At 34.3% G+C, this 19,977-nt stretch overlaps 2 protein-coding genes across 2 annotated transcripts; both read right to left on the bottom strand.

Moving 5' to 3' along the window:
- Positions 1–10,902: 10,902 nt before the first annotated feature.
- Positions 10,903–14,941, bottom strand: LOC109158651 (target of Myb protein 1-like). Its single transcript, XM_019306539.1, has 9 exons — positions 14,405–14,941; positions 13,614–13,692; positions 13,373–13,471; positions 13,150–13,263; positions 12,809–12,969; positions 12,640–12,721; positions 12,474–12,559; positions 12,028–12,378; positions 10,903–11,955 (listed from the first exon to the last, which is right to left on the bottom strand). Exons 1-9 carry the CDS (start codon positions 14,557–14,559, stop codon positions 11,163–11,165), a joined length of 1,920 nt encoding a protein of 639 aa, XP_019162084.1. The 5' UTR covers positions 14,560–14,941; the 3' UTR covers positions 10,903–11,162.
- Positions 14,942–18,736: 3,795 nt separating this feature from the next.
- On the bottom strand, positions 18,737–19,636 carry LOC109158838 (protein LURP-one-related 10-like). Its single transcript, XM_019306732.1, has one exon. The coding sequence runs from the start codon at positions 19,463–19,465 to the stop codon at positions 18,836–18,838; it is 630 nt and encodes a 209-aa protein (XP_019162277.1). The 5' UTR covers positions 19,466–19,636; the 3' UTR covers positions 18,737–18,835.
- Positions 19,637–19,977: the final 341 nt, after the last annotated feature.

Below are 19,977 nucleotides of genomic sequence, written 5' to 3'. Positions count from 1 at the left end.
TTTTTAATGGTATAGATTAGATTAAGTGTCTGCGAACGCGCATTATATATATATATATATATATATATATATATATATATATATATATATATATATATATATATATATATATATATAATGGGATTTAAATTTTACAAAATTGATTTCAAATTGAGAAAGAACGAATTGAAATGAAGAAAAAAAAATTGAAGTCATGTGTAACATATATTTTTTTTAAAAATTGATTAACTACCTACTAGGACCATTGTACGAATGGATTATAGTAATATAGTTGAGTACTTAAGTTATATAACAATTTTTTGTCTTTTAATGAAGAACCTGAATAAGCTTTGATCCAACTTAAAATGGGAATGACTGCATATATTTTTATTACAAAATAACTACTTAAAATGAATTTTTTATTAAAAAATTTATAAAATTATATTTAATAATGAAAGCATAAGTTTACTTTAATTTTTTATACTCGAACGTATAGAAATTCATGTTGAATGCTAGACTTGACTAGATAGTGATTTGTATATAGTGGCATTATTTGTTTTGTGCAAAGAGCCAAAATAAATTTATAAGATAGAATACATTATACATATGCATGTATAGTAAGTCTAAAGTTTGACGATATGTAGTTTGACTCTTTGTCATACGTCACTAGTAAACTAAAGCCACATATAATTAGAGTTATTAGAAAGATTCCACGCGTTTTTTTTTTTTTTTTAATTTTCCATTTAGGTTTTTCAACTTTCGTAATATGCTTCCTAACCCATGAGAAAATATTTGGTAAATTAGCGGTTAATTGTTTACATACAAAATGACTTTCTCAAAAAACTGATCGAAAAAGTTACTCAAAGTAACTTTTTGAATTTTAACATTTTGGAGCAATAAGTTGTTACAAAAAACCAATTAATCAAACACTCATATTGATTGTTTAACCAAGTTAAACAGCTAATAGTGGTCAAATAAGTCAAAATTGGCTTATAGGCTAATTATTTTACCAAACAGAGCCATAGTCTATTTTGCATTGTGGATTCTGATCCAAAATAACATTTAAATTATGTATATGCAGTTACAGGCCGTTTGGTTGGAACGAATGAATTATTATGAAAAGAAATTGTAATTCGGTGGGAAAATATATTACCTGCATCTACATAATTTGAGAAGGGTACACTATATGCATAGCAGACCCTAGTTCACAATATAACAAATGAAAATAAATTCAAGAAATTTAACTTTGAGACTCAACACAAAACTATATATAGTATTTTTGCACACAATAAACCTAATCCAAATTCAAACCAAAACCTCTAATATTTCTAACAAGAATCAAACTTTCACCATATTAGTGAAAGTAAATCTTAAGTGAACCTCTGTTATATTATTATTAATTCATAAATTTATTCAAAATGAAGTTTAATATTTGAATTATAAATCCTTCCATTTAAATACAAAATTCAAATATCAACTTAAATAAACTCAAAATTGTTATTTTATGCGTTTAATATGTGATGAATATATTACGAATGGAGCCGGACCAACCTTAGAGCATGGAACAAGAACGGGGTAATGTTACGTGCCCAATTCGCCTGCCTCGGCACAAGACCTTGGCGGGAGGTCGGCAGAAGACCTCAACAGGACCTCGGTGCGAGGCCTCGGCGGACACCTCGGCAGCCGCCTCGGTGGGAGGTCGGCAGAAGACCTCGACAGGACCTCGACGCAAGGCCCTCGGCAGGAGGTCGGCAGCCGACCTAAGCCGCGTTACCCGGTCTCCGGACCGGGCGCGGTCAAAGCGGGGGACAACCATCCCCCCGAGTTAGGCGGGCAGTTCGGAGGCCCGTGGCTTGTATAAAAGGCTCCTCTTTTGTCCAATTGAGGGACGTTCACTACTTTCATTACTATTGTCCTAATCAAGCCTTGTAATAGCTTATTAGCGATATCTAATACAATATATGGTCCCCGCGACCTTGCAACGACATCATTATGTCCTTTTACTATTTACGTTCTTATCCGGGTTTAGTAATTCGGGCCACTCCGAATTAATTAAATCTATCATATGTTTATGTTCAATAAATTATGTCGATCTTTAATTGAGCTGGGACTCGAATCTAAAATTTCTTTTATGACAAGCAACAATGATTCTATCAAATCACAAGGTATTTGGCTAATTATTTGTAAACGCGTTTTGTGTGTGAACGATGAAAACATTTCAGCATCTATCTTCTCATGGCAATTGGCAGGGTGTATAAGTGGCTAATTAAATTGAAAGTGGCAGTAAACGCAACCGGCTTTAAGGACCATTCCATTCACAAAACGACAATTTGAAGTCTACCACTATGGCACTATGCAAGGATAATGCCTATCATTTTTCTTTCTTTCTTAAAATAAAGTGGCACTATGCAAGGATAATGCCTATCATTTTTCTTTCTTTCTTAAAATAAAGTGATTAAGTTGAAAGGGAAATTGTAATTTTAGTCCTCCAATTATTTATTGTTAGTGATTCTAGTTTTTAATTTTTAATTATGACAATATATACCCTTAACTTTTTTTAAAAAAAGTTACATTTTTAACCTCTAGAGCAATAAATCTAATACACGTACGGATCAATTGAGGTATGTATATTTTAAAATTTTATTATCTTTGTTCTTTATAACATTGTCAGTTTTGGCATTTCATATGCAAAATATAGATTTGCCAACATTCTTCACTAAATTTTTCATTATCAATGTGGCACATCGTTCCTATTTTCCTTACATGACCCTGTTAAAATCATGTTTTTTTTATTTTACAAATGAAATATCGAGACTAAATAAGAGTATAATTAAAGAAGAAACATTAAAAAGTACTAAAATACCTATATACATACCAAGTAAATTTTTTATAAAGTTTAATAGTTATGTTGCTCCACGGATTAAAACTATAACTTTTTTGAAGAGTTAGATGTGTAAATTGTGACGGTAAAAAGTTAGGAACTAAAATCGCTAGCAAGAAATAATTAAGAGACTAAAATTATATTTTTTTTCTTTAAGCTAAATATTAGTCAAGTATTTTGATGATATCATTTTTGCTTTTTCATATTGTGAATTGTGAGGGAAGTTGTCATATGTGCCGATATGCGTAGAAGTTGGGAACATGGGTGTGGTGGCAAATGGCAATGGCTAACAAAGGACATCTAATATTCCATGTTTATCCTATAACTTGATAACTAAAATACTACAAACTATTGACAACCAACCATGAATAAGAGAAATTATCTATGTTATTAATTTTTTTCTTTTACTTTAATTTTAACCCAATTTGTAAAAGCATCATATAACAAGTTAGTATACCATATAATGAGATGTTATACCATTGACGTATAAATTGTGTATTGGACCGGGGTCCACATTGCAAGATAGACACATGTCCACATAATAATTTGTGCCGTATAATGCTCTTAAATAAATTTGAACTTATTATTAAAAATGTCTATTAGCTTTATTAGTTTGAACTTATCAACTATTGACAATAAGTTACAAAATAGGTTTCATCAAAACACATATTCAGTTGGCGGACTTTCTCCTAGATAAAAAATAATATTAAAATACTCCAAAAAATACTTTCATTTACAACATGAACAACAACAAAAAGGTTAAAGAATTTCTCTCGATTGGGGAAAACTTAATTATCTGGTTAGCTGGGGGTATAAAGTTGTACCCTACATGAGGAAGAAATCGAAGATATTGTAAGTAGTGGGGCCGTTTTGGAATTTTGGTAGCTTACTTTTTATGATTAAACCGCGTCAGTCATGGTTTGCATGTACCACATCGTCTTTTTGACTATTTATTTCCATGTAAATCAACAAATCAAAATTGACTTTATAATTATTGTGTACGAAATGAAACCTTTTTGTCACCAACAATATTCCTTACGTAATTTCCAATACTACATTCAAATAAAAATGGGAATTGAAGGATAGAGATAAGGAAAAAAGGGAAAAAAAAAATGAAAAGTACTGTGTGTAATTTAATCTCACATGATTTTTGCTTCTAAAAAAACCCTATTGGAATTGTTCTTAGCCCCCTAGATATAGTTCAATGATGCAAAATTTGTGGACACCAGTGTAACAACTTCTCAAACCCAAACTCACTCATACGCATCTCATGATTTATTTTCCTTACAAGACATTGGAGGCGACACAAAAGGGATCCTTATAGTTTGCTTGAGAATTGAATTAATTTTTATTTTTGGAATTTGAGTCCTTAACTATATACTCCCTCTTATCTGTTCCATTTTACCTGTTCTGTTAATATTCATTCGTCAACTTAATTTTTTTTTTTCTTCAGTATTTTAAAATTAATTTTAAATTTAAATTTTTGTGTTTAATAATACTTTTAATGTAGTTTCTAAATATATAAATTTTATATACTAATACTAAACTTAATATTATGAAAAATTGAGTTAAAAATAACTTCACTCAAGTCTCGTTTATCAACTCAGAGACACATAATTAAAATGAGACAAAGGAAGAATAATTATTAGATTATAGTTCTGGCATAGTTGTTCAACTAGTCAACTAACTCAAAATAAATTCATAAACTTTACTTTGCTAACAACTGCATGTGTTTCGTAAGGTGAACGGTTCGAATCATACTAAGTACCAAAAATGAGAGATATGGATGACATTATGTACAAACATTTGGAGGCCTGTAGGTCAATCCACTAGTCTCTAAGTAGAAACGGTGAGACATTCTTAAATTTAGAGTTCAAACTTATATAATTATTAGACTTGTACGCTAACTACCACTATAAAATGTAGTCTAATTACACCAATTTAAAAAAATTTAAATTTAAATATTATAGTCTTCAAATATATTAATAAATAATCCTTAACAAAAATTAAGTTATGATGAAACACTTAAAAAATGCAGTGGGATTTGGGATCGTCTCCAACTTGAGGAATATAGCCAAGATAGAAGTCATCTAAGTTAGGGATGCAAAGACTATAGCTAGCACGAAAAATAAATAAATAAAATAAAAAATTACAATATTCTAACTGCTTAAAATATGCATTTCAGTAGTAGTTGTTGGCAAGATATATTTATATATGTTGGATTCATTTTAAAATTTATTTATTTTTTTTGGTAGAGAAAGAGAGGCTAATCTCAACTATTTAATCCTGTAATTGAGAGCGCCTCCCGCGTCACAAGCAAGAAGAGCTGTCAAACCTTTCATTGCATCTAAGAAAATCCAAGTGTCCTAGTCTTTGACTTCAGCTAGATTGGCAAGAAAATCCGCACAACAGTTCTCTTCCCTGAAGATATGTTTGAAGGCAATCCCACAAGATGTAAATCACCGTATAATACATTGATCATGTCTGTGATATGCTTATATTAGACATAATCTCTACACTGTTATTGTAGAGTTTCGAATCTCTACTGATGAACCAGTAAGCCATCATGGGTACTTCAAATTTATTATCTATTTATATATTTATGTGTTTTCTTGTACTACATTATTAATTATTAAATGGAGACACATATCATATATATATCCGACAAATATACACATGTATGTAATGATGTAATATGGATAATCATATACTCAATTTATATATGGTGGACCTTCTTAATAATTGGTTATATATAGATTTGACTTGCCAATTCTTTATTTATTTTTTTTTTTGGAAAACCTGCCAATTATTTAATTCCTATTAAAATAATGAATTTTTGTAAAATATTAAAATGTACCCAAAAAAACTCATCAAATCGTGTTTCAAATTACACCATTTAACCATTATATATATATATATATATATATATATATATATATATATATATATATATATATATATATATATATATATATATATATATATAGGAATAAGGTTCAAATTGGGAACGAAATGTAAAAATACAATTTGGTCACTGAACGAAAAAAAAAAATACGATTAGGCCACTCAACCTTTCAAATGTATGCAATTTCACCTGATAGCAGGTTAACATTCCATCTAGCAGGTTGCGTGTTGACATGGACGATGACTTGGCATTTTATTTTTTAACTACTACTAATACTACAAGTCCAAAATTATTATTATTGCTGTGAAAAAATGCCACATAAATAAGGGTCCTGTTTGGTAAATGGTAATTAGCTGTTAGCTGATTGGGTTAATTAGAGAGTAAAACTAGTTGATAATATTAGTTGATTGTAGAAAGGTGTTTGGTAAATTAATTGTTAGCTTATAGCTGTTTGGTATAATTTCTTTTCTCAAAAAACTATTAAAAAAGTTTCTTTGAGCAGCTCTTTTAATTTTAACATTTTGGAGTTACAAAAAGCTAATTAATCAAACACTTATATTAATTTTTTTTAACCAAATCATAAAGCTAATAGTGATAAAATAAGTCAAAATTAACTTATAGGCTAACTATTTTATCAAACAGGGCCAACGTGATTTTTACTTATTTGGGTGTCAATTATTTGTGTATATTTTTTTAAATATTTTTAATTTTGTAATCTAACTCTATTTTTGTATGTAGTTTAGTAATTTATTTGACTTTTTTAAAAAAATGTTTAAAGAGTCCGGGAGTGTCCAAGTATGGTCCGTGTTGAATAGACACATTATTACAAGTAGATAGAATTAGGTGATCGAAATGAGAGTTAAATAACAACCTAATCACATCTTAGCTAAAATGTAATTAGGGATGGCAATGGGTCGGGTGTGGGTCGGGGAGGGCTACATCCATCACCCGACCCACCTTATATTTTCTCCACCCACCCCCACCTCCAACCCGCATCGAGTGGACTTTTTCAGAACCCACCCCCACCCCCACCGAGTGCAGGTGCCCACTACGGGTACCCACCACTTATCATCTTATTATGTTTTTTAAAAAATAATATTTAAATTATTTACACATAATAAAAAAATAAAATCCATTAGTGATACTAAAACATAAATAATGGAAATATTTAAATATAATAACTAAATTGTTAATTTTTAAAAATAAACTTAGTAGTTTTGATATAAAAAATAGTAAAAAGATACACGGAGTTATATAAATTATTATAAATAACTACATACTAGTATTTATTTTACTATTATATATATATACACACACATGGTGGGTCGGGTGGGGTTCTAGGCGGGTCTTGTACATAGAACCCGAATCCAACTCGACCCACCACGGGTTTTCTTTTTTAAGACCCACCCCCGACCCACCACCCACCATCACCCAAAAAAACCCGATCCATGCGGGATGGATTCGGGTGGATATTCACGGGTCGGATTGAAATTGCCATCCCTAAATGTAATTAAGGTGTCATTGTCGTTGCTGGAGCCTGGAGCGAGGCATCTTAATGATAACCCTTGTCGTTAGTTTTCGGCCTTCGTTGACCTTTTTGATCCCATGCAAAGGCGAATTAACGTGAAAGTAATAATACATGCATAAAAATTCCCATTGTATATGATTATTACACACTACCCACCTACATAATTTTATCCTTTAAGTTGAAGCATGTTTCGATTAAGCTTTTATTATGTACGTATAGTACCAAATGACGAGCCATTATATTAGATAGCAATGTTCCATAAAATTATGGGTTTGATTGATTTCTAACTTAATCTTACCCTTATCAAAGCATGAATCATATATGGCACTTGGTTGCATGACATATTGGGGTGTTTGGTAAATAGTTGTTACTTAATTGAGTTAGTGAGTTTGACTAATTGATAGCATTAGCTGATTGTAGAAAAATGTTTGGTAAATTAGCTGTTGATAACTTATTACATACAAAATGACTTTCTCAAAAAACTACTTTGAACAGCTTTTTGAATTTTAGTTTTTTGGGCAATAAGTGTTACAAAAAACTAATTAATCAAATACTCATATTGGTTGTTTAACCAAGTCAAACAGTTAATTAATAGTGATCAAATAAGTCAAAATTGACTGATAAGCTAACTATTTTACCAAACATGGCCATTATTGAACAATTCATTATAGAACAATTCATTATAGTTTGACTTTAGTTGATTTGCTGGCCAACTAAAGGCCTTGACTACTAACATATATAGCTAGTGTCTTTTACATTAGAAGTTGTTGCTTATTCACACTTGCAATAATTCATAAAACAATTTCTCTTCATAACCTCTTGCCTGGAGTTGTTGTGGAAGCGATAATGATGGTTCAAATTTTTCAAGATAATTACTATCCATGCTTTAAAAAAAATAATAACAATAAGAGAGAGAGAGAGAGTAATGAGTGAAAGGATTTTTTTTTTTTTAATTCAATATAATTAGACCCCACCCACCCACAGACACCACATAATTTTCTTAGAATTGAAGCATGCATGTTTCAATTCAATTAATATTTAATCTATCATATTTAATTTGTGTCTTTCTATTCAAAAATTGGATGGAAACATCAAACATGCATCTTATTTCGACCTCATCATGGATAACTTGCTTCTGAAAAAAAGAATTTACTAATTAGCTTTGAAAATGCTGGAAAAGCGAAAACACTTTTTGGAAAAACATGTAACTAACCTAACGTTGAATTTAGAAGGATTATTGAGTGATGGATACCTATTGTTTTGGATGTATTTGAGAATTCCAAAAAGGGAATAAGGTTCAAATTGGCACTGAATGTAACCTTAAAATGTAATTAGGTCACTGGACGAAAAAAAAAAAAAAAAAAAAAAAAAAAAAAAGAGCAATTAGGCCATTGAACACTCTAAATGTATGCAATTTTACCTGATAGCAGGTTAACATCAATTTTAGCAAGTTACTTACTTGCGTGGCAGCTGAGTTGACATTTTTAATAATTTTTAAATAATTTTTAATAAAAAATTTTTAAAAAAATTAAAAAAATAAAATAAAATAAAACAACGGGGTGACCGCTGTCGTTTAATTTTTTATTTTTTTATTTAATTTTTTTCAGTTTTTTTAAATTAATTATTAAAATTTATTAAAAATTATTAAAAATGCCAACTCAGCTGCCACGTAAGCAGGTAACCTGATAAAATTGATGGTAACCTGCTATTCGGTGAGGCAAATTATGTTGTGCATCCGTATGCACCATGCATGGTGCATATGGATGCAAAAACGACATCGTTTTATTAAAAACGCGCGTCTCCCCTTAAAAAAAAAAAATTCAGGTTCGATTCCCAACAACAACATATGAACTAAAATTCCAGAATCGATGAACTATAATTCCAGAATCTATGAACTAAAATTCCAGAATCTAATCTATGAACTAAAAATTCCAGAATGAATGAACTAAAATTCCAGAATCTATAAACTAAAATTTCAGAATCGATGATTCCAGAATCAATGAACTAAAATTCCATAATCTATGAACTAAAATTCCAGAATGAATGAACAACATAATGTTGTTGCTGGGAATCGGATCTGATTTTTTTTTAAGGGGAGACGCGCGTTTTTAATAAAACGACGTCGTTGTGCATACGGATGCACAGCATAACTACTCATCCGGTGAAATTGCATACATTTAGAGTGTCCAGTGGTCTAATTGCATGTTTTTTAAGTGTTCAGTGACCTAATTATACTTTTTTTTTTTCGTTCAGTGACCTAATTGCATTTTCAGGTTACGTTCAGTGGACAATTTGAACCTCATTCCTTCCAAAAAAGTAATGACCCAATTTGTACTCATAGTATCAAAATTTTCGCATTTAAAGATGATTGGTCGTTGATACTCTACCAATAAAACGAATAAATATTACTAGTAAGGTTTTGCGTAATGTCAAAATGATGTGTTGAATTACTTAAAAAAAGGTATCTGGTCTTGCTAATTAATATTCTCTCGATCGAATTTGTTGCATAAAACTTTTTAATGTGGTTTACTACCTCTCCAATCGTATATAAATTTGTGACGATTACACAAGAACAAAATTTACCTAATACATACTTTCAGATAATTAAGGATCGCAACATGTTGGGTAATATCAAGTACTATACCCAACTCTCAAACCTTTACGGGACATTTGGTTGGGGGAATTACAATTTCATACCCACATATTCCGAAGGCAAACAAATTCCTTTGTTTGGTTGGAGGGAATTATAATTCTGTGGAATTGAAATTCTCTCATTTTCATGGAATTAGAATCTCATTCTCCCCTTGGTATTTCATCAATTCCATGGATTTTAAGAAGAAAAAATAAATAATTTTGAGACAAAATTATCCCTCCTTTTTTAACCTAAAATTGATGTTTGACCTCTCTCTTTCGATTATAGCATATTTTCTTCTTCTACTCTCAACACAAAACATCAATTAGTAGGCCAACGCCTCAATCAAATATGTTTTCTCAAAACTCTCTTATCTATTTTATTGCTTTCATTCTGCAATTCTAAGCTTTATTTATCGCGTGTTACATAAATTTTCAAAAGCATAATAACAATAATAATAATAATAACAATGCCAAAGACCTTGTGGTCAACCAGTGGAGAAGGCAACTGCCGTGTCTTCTCCAGTGGAGAAGACGACCAATCCGGTCTGGTCGTCTTCTCCATTGGAGAAGAACGACCAGCAATGGAGAAGAATGACCGGCGAAGGTGGTGGTCATTTTTTCGGTGAAGGTGGCCGTAAGCTGAGCTTTCTAGGCGGTGAATAACCGGTAACGTATTGGTTACCGGTAAACATGGTCTATTTGATCTATTTTGACAAATTTGAGTGTTTAATTATTGAACATTTTTAATGTTGCATTTTGGGTACGGTAAAATTTGAGGGCTTATTTGACCCTTTTTTCAACATAATAATAATAATAATAATAACTTATTAAACTCACCCAATTTTTCTTGTGATAAATTATTTTCATGGTGTGGTCTACATCTATAAAATGCATGCATGATTGAAGTAAAAGTATTTCCAAAATTGAACCATTTATTATTAGTGATAAGCATGTATCTTCCAAGTGAAGACCTTATACTCTAAAGACTTAAGTTAATGATATTATTTAAAAAGAAATAAATGAAAGTACAATATATAGCTGATGAATAGTAAAACCTAAAAAGCATAAAATATCTCTATTAGCTTGCTGCCTGCACACAAAGTAATTGCATGGCTACAATAACAACTAAATCATAGTTATTCCAAAATTCCACCTACAAAATAAACTTGAAAAAGGCCAGCCAGCAGATCATGTAAAGCTTGTAATATGTTGTTGTATATTCCCTATCAATCATCTCATTTGCGCAAATCAATGATATTATGACTGTTTGCTCCAAACAAATTGTATGCTGGGTTGCCTGTTGTCTTAGGATACTGATGATCTCCCTTAACCAAAACATTAAGATCTTCAAACAGCCTGTATGGTGGGATGAAAGACTTCTGTTCAGGAGAGGAGAGACCCGTTGTGGCGCTGACTTGTGCATTCCCATTGTTTCCCATAGCTGGGAACGAGTTGGCCGGGAGGTGAGGAGAAGATGAGCTCGTGGCGGGTGGTTGTGGGGTTGATGAGTACATGTAAAGTGGGGGGAATGATTGGTTTGATTGGCTGAAATAGCCTGGAGTTGGAGCCCAGGGTGGTGTATAGCCAGAAGAGTTCTGAGGAAACTGACCATTCGATTGGTAATGACGAAACTGAGCATTGGATTGGGGCATTTGCTGGAACATGGACAGGGAATGGTGCTGAAACTGAGGATTTTGAGCAAAAGTTTGCATCTGGGGTTGGGGCTGAGCCCAGGGAGCTACATAGCTCTGATGTCCAGGATAAGAATGAGGGGTGTGTGGATTCCCAGGATTGAAAGAAGAAACCGGGGCCTTCTGGTTCATGGTTTCTGCAGAAGTGGGAACAGGAGTTCCGGGGGTGTCTGGGGGCAAGCTCGACGACAGGGTGATGCTCAATTGTTCGATTATCTCCTGCTCTTTTGTTGCCTTGGTAGGCTCAGGGGGATCGATAACAATCAATGCACTCATGGCTGGATCCAAGGGCTTTCCCTCGCCTTCTCGGGGAGCTGCAGGGCTCGTTTTCGAGCGTCTGAAGTTGCAACAAATAAAAGTTTAGGATGAGGGACACACCAAAAGAGCAAAAAGATTGGTTTTTTAGTACCTTTGAACCAGCCCTCCACAGTCCTCTTTCTTGCCATCTTCCTCTTCATCCAAATGTGCACTCACTGGTACAAGGGACTTAGCATCTGCCTCAGTATCAGATGTGTCAGCTCTCCCGCCTTCACGAGTATAAGATGTCTCACCCCTCCCGCCTTCACGAGTATAAGATGTCTCACCCCTCCCGCCTTCACGAGTATCAGCTCTCCACCTTACACGAGACTCAGTCGTTGGATGCTTGATATCCTCGACGGGATTTGGTAAGGCAGTACCAGACGCTATGGCATCATGCTTTCCAAGCACACTTTGCAGGATATCGTTCAAATCAAGGCCCCGTTCTAGAAGCCCATCGTCCCTGACAGAAAATCGGGTTTTGGGGAGGCATTGATACAATGATACAAGAAAAACACAGAACCAACAACATTTGAACTACTAGGTTAGAAGCTTTACCTGTTTGTTGTTAACATATCAATCAGTTTCTTCTGATTGGCACGACAACGCTCAACAAGATCCACAATAACTTCATCTTTTACAGCCTAGAAAAATAGGGGAATAAAATCACGGTTTCTACTGGCAATATGCACTAGGTTAGAGCGAGACAAGGAGTGAAACATACAGCACGGTCGCCTGGTTTCACAGCCAGCAGCATTTCAGCTAAAAGATCAACAATACTCCTCATAGAACTTATGGTCGACAAACTGTGAATCCAAGAAAATGAGTGGAAAATTCACGGCAAAGTGAATCAAAGAACATAAACACACCTCCAAGACTAACATTCACCGTACCTTAACTTCTCCATCTCAGCCACCATGTTGCCATCATGTCTAGTCGAAGAATTACTTGGCATTTCATACTCTAGCTGGGGCTGGTGTACAAGATGAGACATCGGTGGAGTGAAAATCGGAGCTGTATCATATGAACGTGGCGGGAATCCTACACCAGCAAGCTGCAACAAGTTCGAATAACAATAATGCAAGAACGAGAATCATTATCCACAAATGGTTTTTTCCACTCCATAACAATCTTTTCCGCCAAATAGTACTTATCTAGCAAATCCCAAAGCATAATAAAACCCACCAACAAAAACATAGATTTTTAATTAGAAAATCAAGAACCGAAAGCATACCTTCAGTTCTTGATACGCCCAGTAATACTGAGGAAATTTTCCTCCCGGGCCACCAAACGCCTCTTGCCAAGAGTCTATCAGTACTAGGATTTTATCTCTCACGTGTGTATCCATCTGCAAATCCGACAAAGACAGAAATGAAACACAGAAATGCATTTCTGAAAAAAAAAATATTGCATTAATTTCGAACACAGATCTTAAAGAGCATTGAAATGACACTTGCCGTCTTCTTTACAATTTTGACCATCTCTGTTAATATATTTCTTTCAGAAATTTGAACGTGCACAACATCAGAACAGTTTTTCACCATGGTCTCCACAAGCTAAAAGAAAGGTAAAGCCGAATATCAATAAACCATGAACGATACTTATAGCGACTAAATTTGTACTTAAATCCTGCATATTTCTACATGGATCCATACGTTTCTAAAAGCATATTACAATCAAACTAAACTAGAATAATACCGTTAAAGAAAGTAGCTGCACTTTAGGATTCTTGTTCTGCAACCTTTTCTTCAAAGATTTGAGAACATCTTTCGCCACCCTGAAAAGTGTAGCACAATGAGAGCACAACTTATGCCATTCTCGTAGAAAAACCAATCAGTTATCAGCTAATTGCCAAACAAATGCAAATAATGACAAGAAATACAGTGTGAAAGCAACTTAATAATGATCTAAATAATAAGATAGAAAAACAGCAAAATTGAGTTCACTTCTTTCCAAAAACACTTGAGAAGAATCATTTCTTCAAAGCACTATAATAGTGGACTGCAAAAAGGTTGCCACCCAATAAAAATTTAGGAAAATAAAAGAAATCAGGGAAAATTAGGCATTCATATATGAACCTGTTCCATTTATTCTCATCTGCAACCCAGCTTCAACAGAGAAGCTATGAGAATCTCTGGTTTTCAATAACCAAAATCATAACTTTAAAAAGAAATAACCTCTCTTATTGAGACTAGTTAAAGGTCAAAACTTTAATGATCTTCTAGATATATCAGAAATCATAATCATACAAACAAAAACCAGCTTAGCTTAAAAATACAAAATAAAACCAAGAGATATAAACAGAAACCTCTTTCTCCGTTCTATGTGCAAAATCAACAATCATAATTTCAAATCACACACAAAAATTATTAATTTCCAAAGAACTATTCTTACCCACGATTTATACATTATTCTTGCTTACAGCCATGAGGGAGGAAAAAAAATAATTAAGAAAATAACAACAGGAAAGTATAGAGAGCTGAAAATACCAACGACTGGTATTGATGATGTCGCAGATATCAATGTTCATAGGCCAGTCAGGGCCTGTCAAGAACTCACTCGTGGCCTTCTCCACTCGAACCACCACCGAAGATGATGTCGAATACCATGAAGAAGCAGGCGCCATAGCCAGTGAAGATATCATCTTTTTCTTCTTTTTTTTTTTTTTTTTTCAGATTCTGTGTTTCCTGAGAAAAATCACTGTTCTTGCGTGGAATGAGAAAGAAAAGCAGAAACTAATCTCTGGGTCTTGTGATTCTGAGTTTCACGGGAAAACACAAGGAAAAAAAAAGGCTCTTTGTTCCCGAGAAACGCTACGATAGTTTCTCGTTTGGGCCCTTCTGTTACTCTTGCGCTTGGCTCTAAGAGCTTTCTCGGTCTCTTCTCTCGCGTTTCATTTCTTTGCTTTTTCCAAATCTCGTTGTTATATGTCCTCTCCAGGAATTTCGTTTTCGTTCTCTGTTCCAGTGTCATCAACTCCCGTGAACATCTGCATTCACGCGCACTGCTTATTACACGCTACCCGTCACAGTTAGTCAGTTAGTGTGCATCATTTTTCTCCTCCAAATCTTTCTTAGGGATGGCAATTTCAATCCGACCCGTGGATATCCACCCGAATCCACTCCGCATGGATCGGGTTTTTTTGGTGATGGTGGGTGGTGAGTCGGGGGTGGGTCTTAAAAAAGAAAATCCGCGATGGGTCGGGTTAGATTCGGATTCTATGTACAAGACCCGCCTAGAACCCCACCCGACCCACCATGCGTGTGTATATATATATATAATAGTAAAATAAGTACTAATATGTAGTTATTTATAATAGTTTATTTATTTATTTTGTGAGCCTATATATTAATTTTGGTTTCGTACAAAAAATTTAGTCGGAATTATTTTTTAAATTAAATTTTATTTTGTGTATTGACTTATTCACCCGATAATAAATCTCCCTATTTTTTCAATAAATAATTATATATCCTAATTTTGTAGTTTAAAATTGTGTTGCATACAATAATGAATTCTCATAACAAATAAAATGACCTATTTATCATTTTATCAATCATTACACTGTAAATCATGATTTACATTACAAGTGAACTACTAATATATATATATATATATATATATATATGTTCGCGTGCGGTAGGCCTTCTCAGGTGTGATTGTGCGATTATTTTAAGTGCGTGGTTTTTTTTCTTAAGGTGCGCGATTTTCCTTCTTAAGGTGTGTGGTTTGTGTGCTTAAGGTGCGTCAGTGTCGAAACTTAAGGTGCGTCGACCTAAAACTTTAGGTGCGTTGTTTTCCTTCTTAAGGTGCGTAATTTGTATGCTTAAGGTGCATCATTTGTTGAAACCTAAGGTGCGCCATTTTTAAACTTTAAGTGCGTGGTTTGTGTTTTTGAGGTGCTTTGTTTGTGTGATTTCTGTTCTTAAGGTGCGTCGGCCTAAAGCTTTAGGTGCGCGTGGTTTGTGTTCTTAATGTGTGGTTTGTGTTCTTCATGTGTTTTGTTTGTGTGCTTAAGGTGCGTGGTATGAGTACTTAAGGTGCATCGGGCTAAAGCATTAGGTGTGTTGTTTTTCTCCTTAATGTGTGTGATTTGTATGCTTAAGGTGCGTCAGTTGTTGAAACTTAAGGTTCACCATTTTAAACCTTTAGGTGTGCGGTTGTGTTCTTAAGGTGCGTCTTTTTCTAGTTAACCGCACGAGAAGCTATACTCGCACTTGAACCCTTCCCTATATATATATGTGTATTAAGGATCCTTTGAGAACAATACCATATGAGAGAAATAAGAAACAATCTCAGTCCTATATTGGTATAAATTCGATGGATTTGATCAATTTTTTTTAAAAAAAATGCGGTGACATTTTCGTAATTATCATCAAACTTCACTATGTAAATTAAACTTGAACAATTAAATATGCAATATTTAACAACTAAATATGCAAACCTGGTAAATTTTATAAAAATTAACGAAAAGGCTAAATTTTAAATCTAAATCGTAAGTGTTAGACCGTAAGTGTACTAAACCGGATAAAACAAAAAACTCAGTCATAAACTCTAAAATCAAAATTCTAAGTGCAATGCAATTTCACACTTTTACAAGTACAATATTTTAATACTAAATTTGTAAAATGTTAATATCAAATGTGTAAAATGTTAATAGTGAATTTGCAAACCTGAGTAGTGTACAAAGACCCAAATTAAAAAAATAATAATAATAATAAATTATGTACTGTATTGTAGAATTTTTTATAAAACATAAGCAAGTTATATTGTTAGATATTAAAATTATTATGTATTGGTTATAAATAAAATGACAAAATAACAGTATGAATACAAAGAACCTATTGGCTTACGGCCGCGAAGTTTCAAAGAGCCAAAGATAATATATTTCTTCCCAATTTGGACCAAGTTTTATACTGTGGAAGCATAAGTTAAATATAATAATTTTAAGAAAATATGAGTATTCTTAATTGGGTGAATCAACGATTTGGTCCCTCACTTATTCGTGACTTGTCAATGTTGCCCCTGAATCACGTATTCATCGATTTAGTCCCCGAAAATAATTGTTTTTCGTCAAATCAGTCCCTATAGCCGTATTCCGTCAAGTCTCAGACGAGAGCTCAGATTTGCCCTGGGCATTTTGGTCTTTCACGCCTTCTTCTTCATTGATTCTGACCATGCTTTGCCGGAGAAGCTCAAGCTCGCCAGTGACCAAGTCTCACATCCTAAAGCTCCTCCGGCAAGCTAAGTCGACGCCGGAAATGCAGACCAAAGTTCTCCAAACCCTAAGGTCCCTCGCGTCAGAAAACGCGGCAAATAAACGCTGCATGGAGAACGCCGGCGTGCAAGGAGAATTCTTCCATTGCTTAGCTAGCAATTTGAGAATCTCAGCAGCTCTCTTGCACCACACTGAGAGTAGCAGAGAACTTGGCGATGGAGTACAAGATCCTCAGACCTCTCTCATTCGCCACCTGCGACACCCTCAGGATTTTCCTCGACACCACCGCCAGCCCCGCCGCGCACCGGCAAAGCTGCTCCAGTACGCTCAGACTCCACTCGCAATATTGTTTCTCGTTCGTGTCTAGCAGTAGATCGATCAGCACGGTCGCCGCCCCGATCTCCGCCGCCTTGATCCGGTTCCTCCCTCTCTGGCAAACGTTGGCCAGTAGGTGCAACGCGGATTTGGAGGCCTTGCGGGCGAAATTGTTTCGCAAGATTTGGACAACTTGGTGGAAAAAAGGAGGGATTTAAGGTTGTCGTGAGCTGTGATAACGAGGGGTTTAAGGTTGTCTGCATTTCCGACGTCGACTTGGTTTGCTGGAGGAGCTTTAGGATGTGAGACTTGGTCACCGGCGAGCTTGAGCTTCTCCGGCGAAGCTTGGTCAGAATTAATGAAGAAGAAGGCGTGAAAAGACCAAAATGCCCAGGGCAAATCGGAGCTCTCGCCTGAGATTTGACGGAATACGGCTATAGGGACTGATTTGACGAAAAACAATTATTTTTGGGGACTAAATCGATGAATACGTGATTCAGGGGCAACATTGACAAGTTGCAAATAAGTGAGGGACCAAATCGTTGATTCACCCTTCTTAATTACATTGTGATATAGTTAAGACGTCTCTTTATTTTTATTGTTTATATTTTTTAAATTATCAATTATGCTTTGAATAAGAATGATACAATAATTTATGTGATGAATCATCTCAATTTGTAACCTACTTTAATATTAAAACGATGGCCTAAATTAATAGTATAAATAATGTCTTAATATGACCATTCACAAATCAATTTTCTAATATTATTTTCTTGAGAATGAATATCATAGTTAAGACGTCTCTTTATTTTTATTGTTTATATTTTTTAAATTATCAATTATGCTTTGAATAAGAATGATACAATAATTTATGTGATGAATCATCTCAATTTGTAACCTACTTTAATATTAAAACGATGGCCTAAATTAATAGTATAAATAATGTCTTAATACCATTCACAAATCAATTTTCTAATATTATTTTCTTGAGAATGAATATCATTCAATATTTATTGTATATGACAAATATATAACGCAATACAATTTATAAATAGAGCTAAAAGATCATATTTTGATAAAAGCACATTAATACCTTAAAATTTTAATATTACTCCATAAATTATTAAAATTTATAAATGTTAAATTGTAAAATTAGTCATTAGGAATTTCACATGCTTAGACCTTTAATTAATAAGTTGAGAGAGACTTATGTCATCTAATTCACACTCTATAAAAAAAATTTAGTCATTACTGAAATTAGAAGAACATAGAAACACAGATCGATATGATGTTAAACCACAAATAATATAATCAAATAAAATTTGATTGATTCCACATCACAATTAACAAGAGATTATTCATATACATGTGTGAAGTGAAGTGATATGGCTTAGTCGTCACCCGACCTGTCCTGGTTAATTTCCTCAAGAATTACAACCAATGCCACTATGAAGGCATAATCAACGTTGGGATAAACTGTGACCCCGAAATGTTCTTTCCCCAGAAATATACTCCCTGCCGTGTGCTTCTTGTGCATCTGGGCAACAATGGCGGACGACTCTCCCGCGTATATCACGCAAGATCGTTCCAACCAGCTCCCCTTTATATGGAAATCACACACCTCTCCTTTGTTGCCCGCCAGGAACACATCCAGCTTCGTCTTCAGTTGAAACAGCGACGATTTCTTCACGCTGAACAGCAGATCTTTGGGATCCGTGCTCTCTCCCCTGAACGCTTGCCATCTTCTGTGAGCGGTGAATATCTTTTGCTGGAAAGTGACGATGGGGTGGTCCAGGGTGTCGACCAAGACGCGGCGATCGCGGAGGCTGAACAGTTTGCTTTTCACCTTGAACATGACGGTGCCGTTGACGTCGAGGATTTCGAACTTGCCTTCCTGGAGAGTCATCACCTTCCGCACCACCGCCAAATCCACCGGGTAGGGAACGATGAACTGTGGGCTGATCACCGCCGGCACCGACACCGGCTGAGGTGGGTACGAGGTGGAAACTTCGGTCATCATTGTGTGAATTGAAGGAAGATCGAGAGAGGTGAATTAGGATTGGGAATGATGTTGCGCCAATCCTTTTTGGGAAGAATTTATATATATATAAGAAACAAGGGGGGTGATTATTTAACGTTGTTAACTTAACCGCGTTGAATTGGCAGGCGGGAACCGGCGAATTGTAAACTAGAAGACGGGTTTATTTATACTATTCTACATCGTATTTGTCGTCAAATCTGAACAATTCTCGGAATGATAGTGATCATTGACCTAGTAAATCTGAGTGGTTTGTATCTAAACGTATTTATTGATGAGTTGAATTAGTCTTTTATCTAATATTCTATTAATCAGAATGAATAATTAATCTTATGCGATATAAATTAAATAAGCATGTCCATAACATAAAACATATTTCTCCTTACGGAACACATATTCAATTCCATCGTACTTTCCTAGTACGTACTACGTAAGTACGTAGGACGTTCATTCATTCATAACATGCCTGCAGCCTGCAGGCGCGGATCGAAGTT

This window comes from Ipomoea nil, unplaced genomic scaffold (assembly GCF_001879475.1).
Source record: "Ipomoea nil cultivar Tokyo-kokei standard unplaced genomic scaffold, Asagao_1.1 scaffold2826, whole genome shotgun sequence".
NCBI classification, from domain to species: Eukaryota; Viridiplantae; Streptophyta; class Magnoliopsida; order Solanales; family Convolvulaceae; genus Ipomoea; species Ipomoea nil.
The sequence above is the reverse complement of the archived record's forward strand: the minus strand, read 5'-3'. Positions and strand labels throughout refer to the sequence as shown.

Bases quoted from the DNA above. Each gene is read 5' to 3' on its own strand.
- LOC109158651 (XM_019306539.1), bottom strand. From the start codon at position 14,559: ATGATATCTTCACTGGCTATGGCGCCTGCTTCTTCATGGTATTCGACA. The intron at 13,693-14,404 runs GTATTTTCAGCT...TACACTTTTCAG, and splicing joins ATCATCAATACCAGTCGTTG to GGTGGCGAAAGATGTTCTCA. The intron at 12,722-12,808 runs GTACGGTGAATG...TTGGATTCACAG, and splicing joins GCTGAGATGGAGAAGTTAAG to TTTGTCGACCATAAGTTCTA.
- LOC109158838 (XM_019306732.1), bottom strand. From the start codon at position 19,465: ATGATGACCGAAGTTTCCACCTCGTACCCACCTCAGCCGGTGTCGGTG.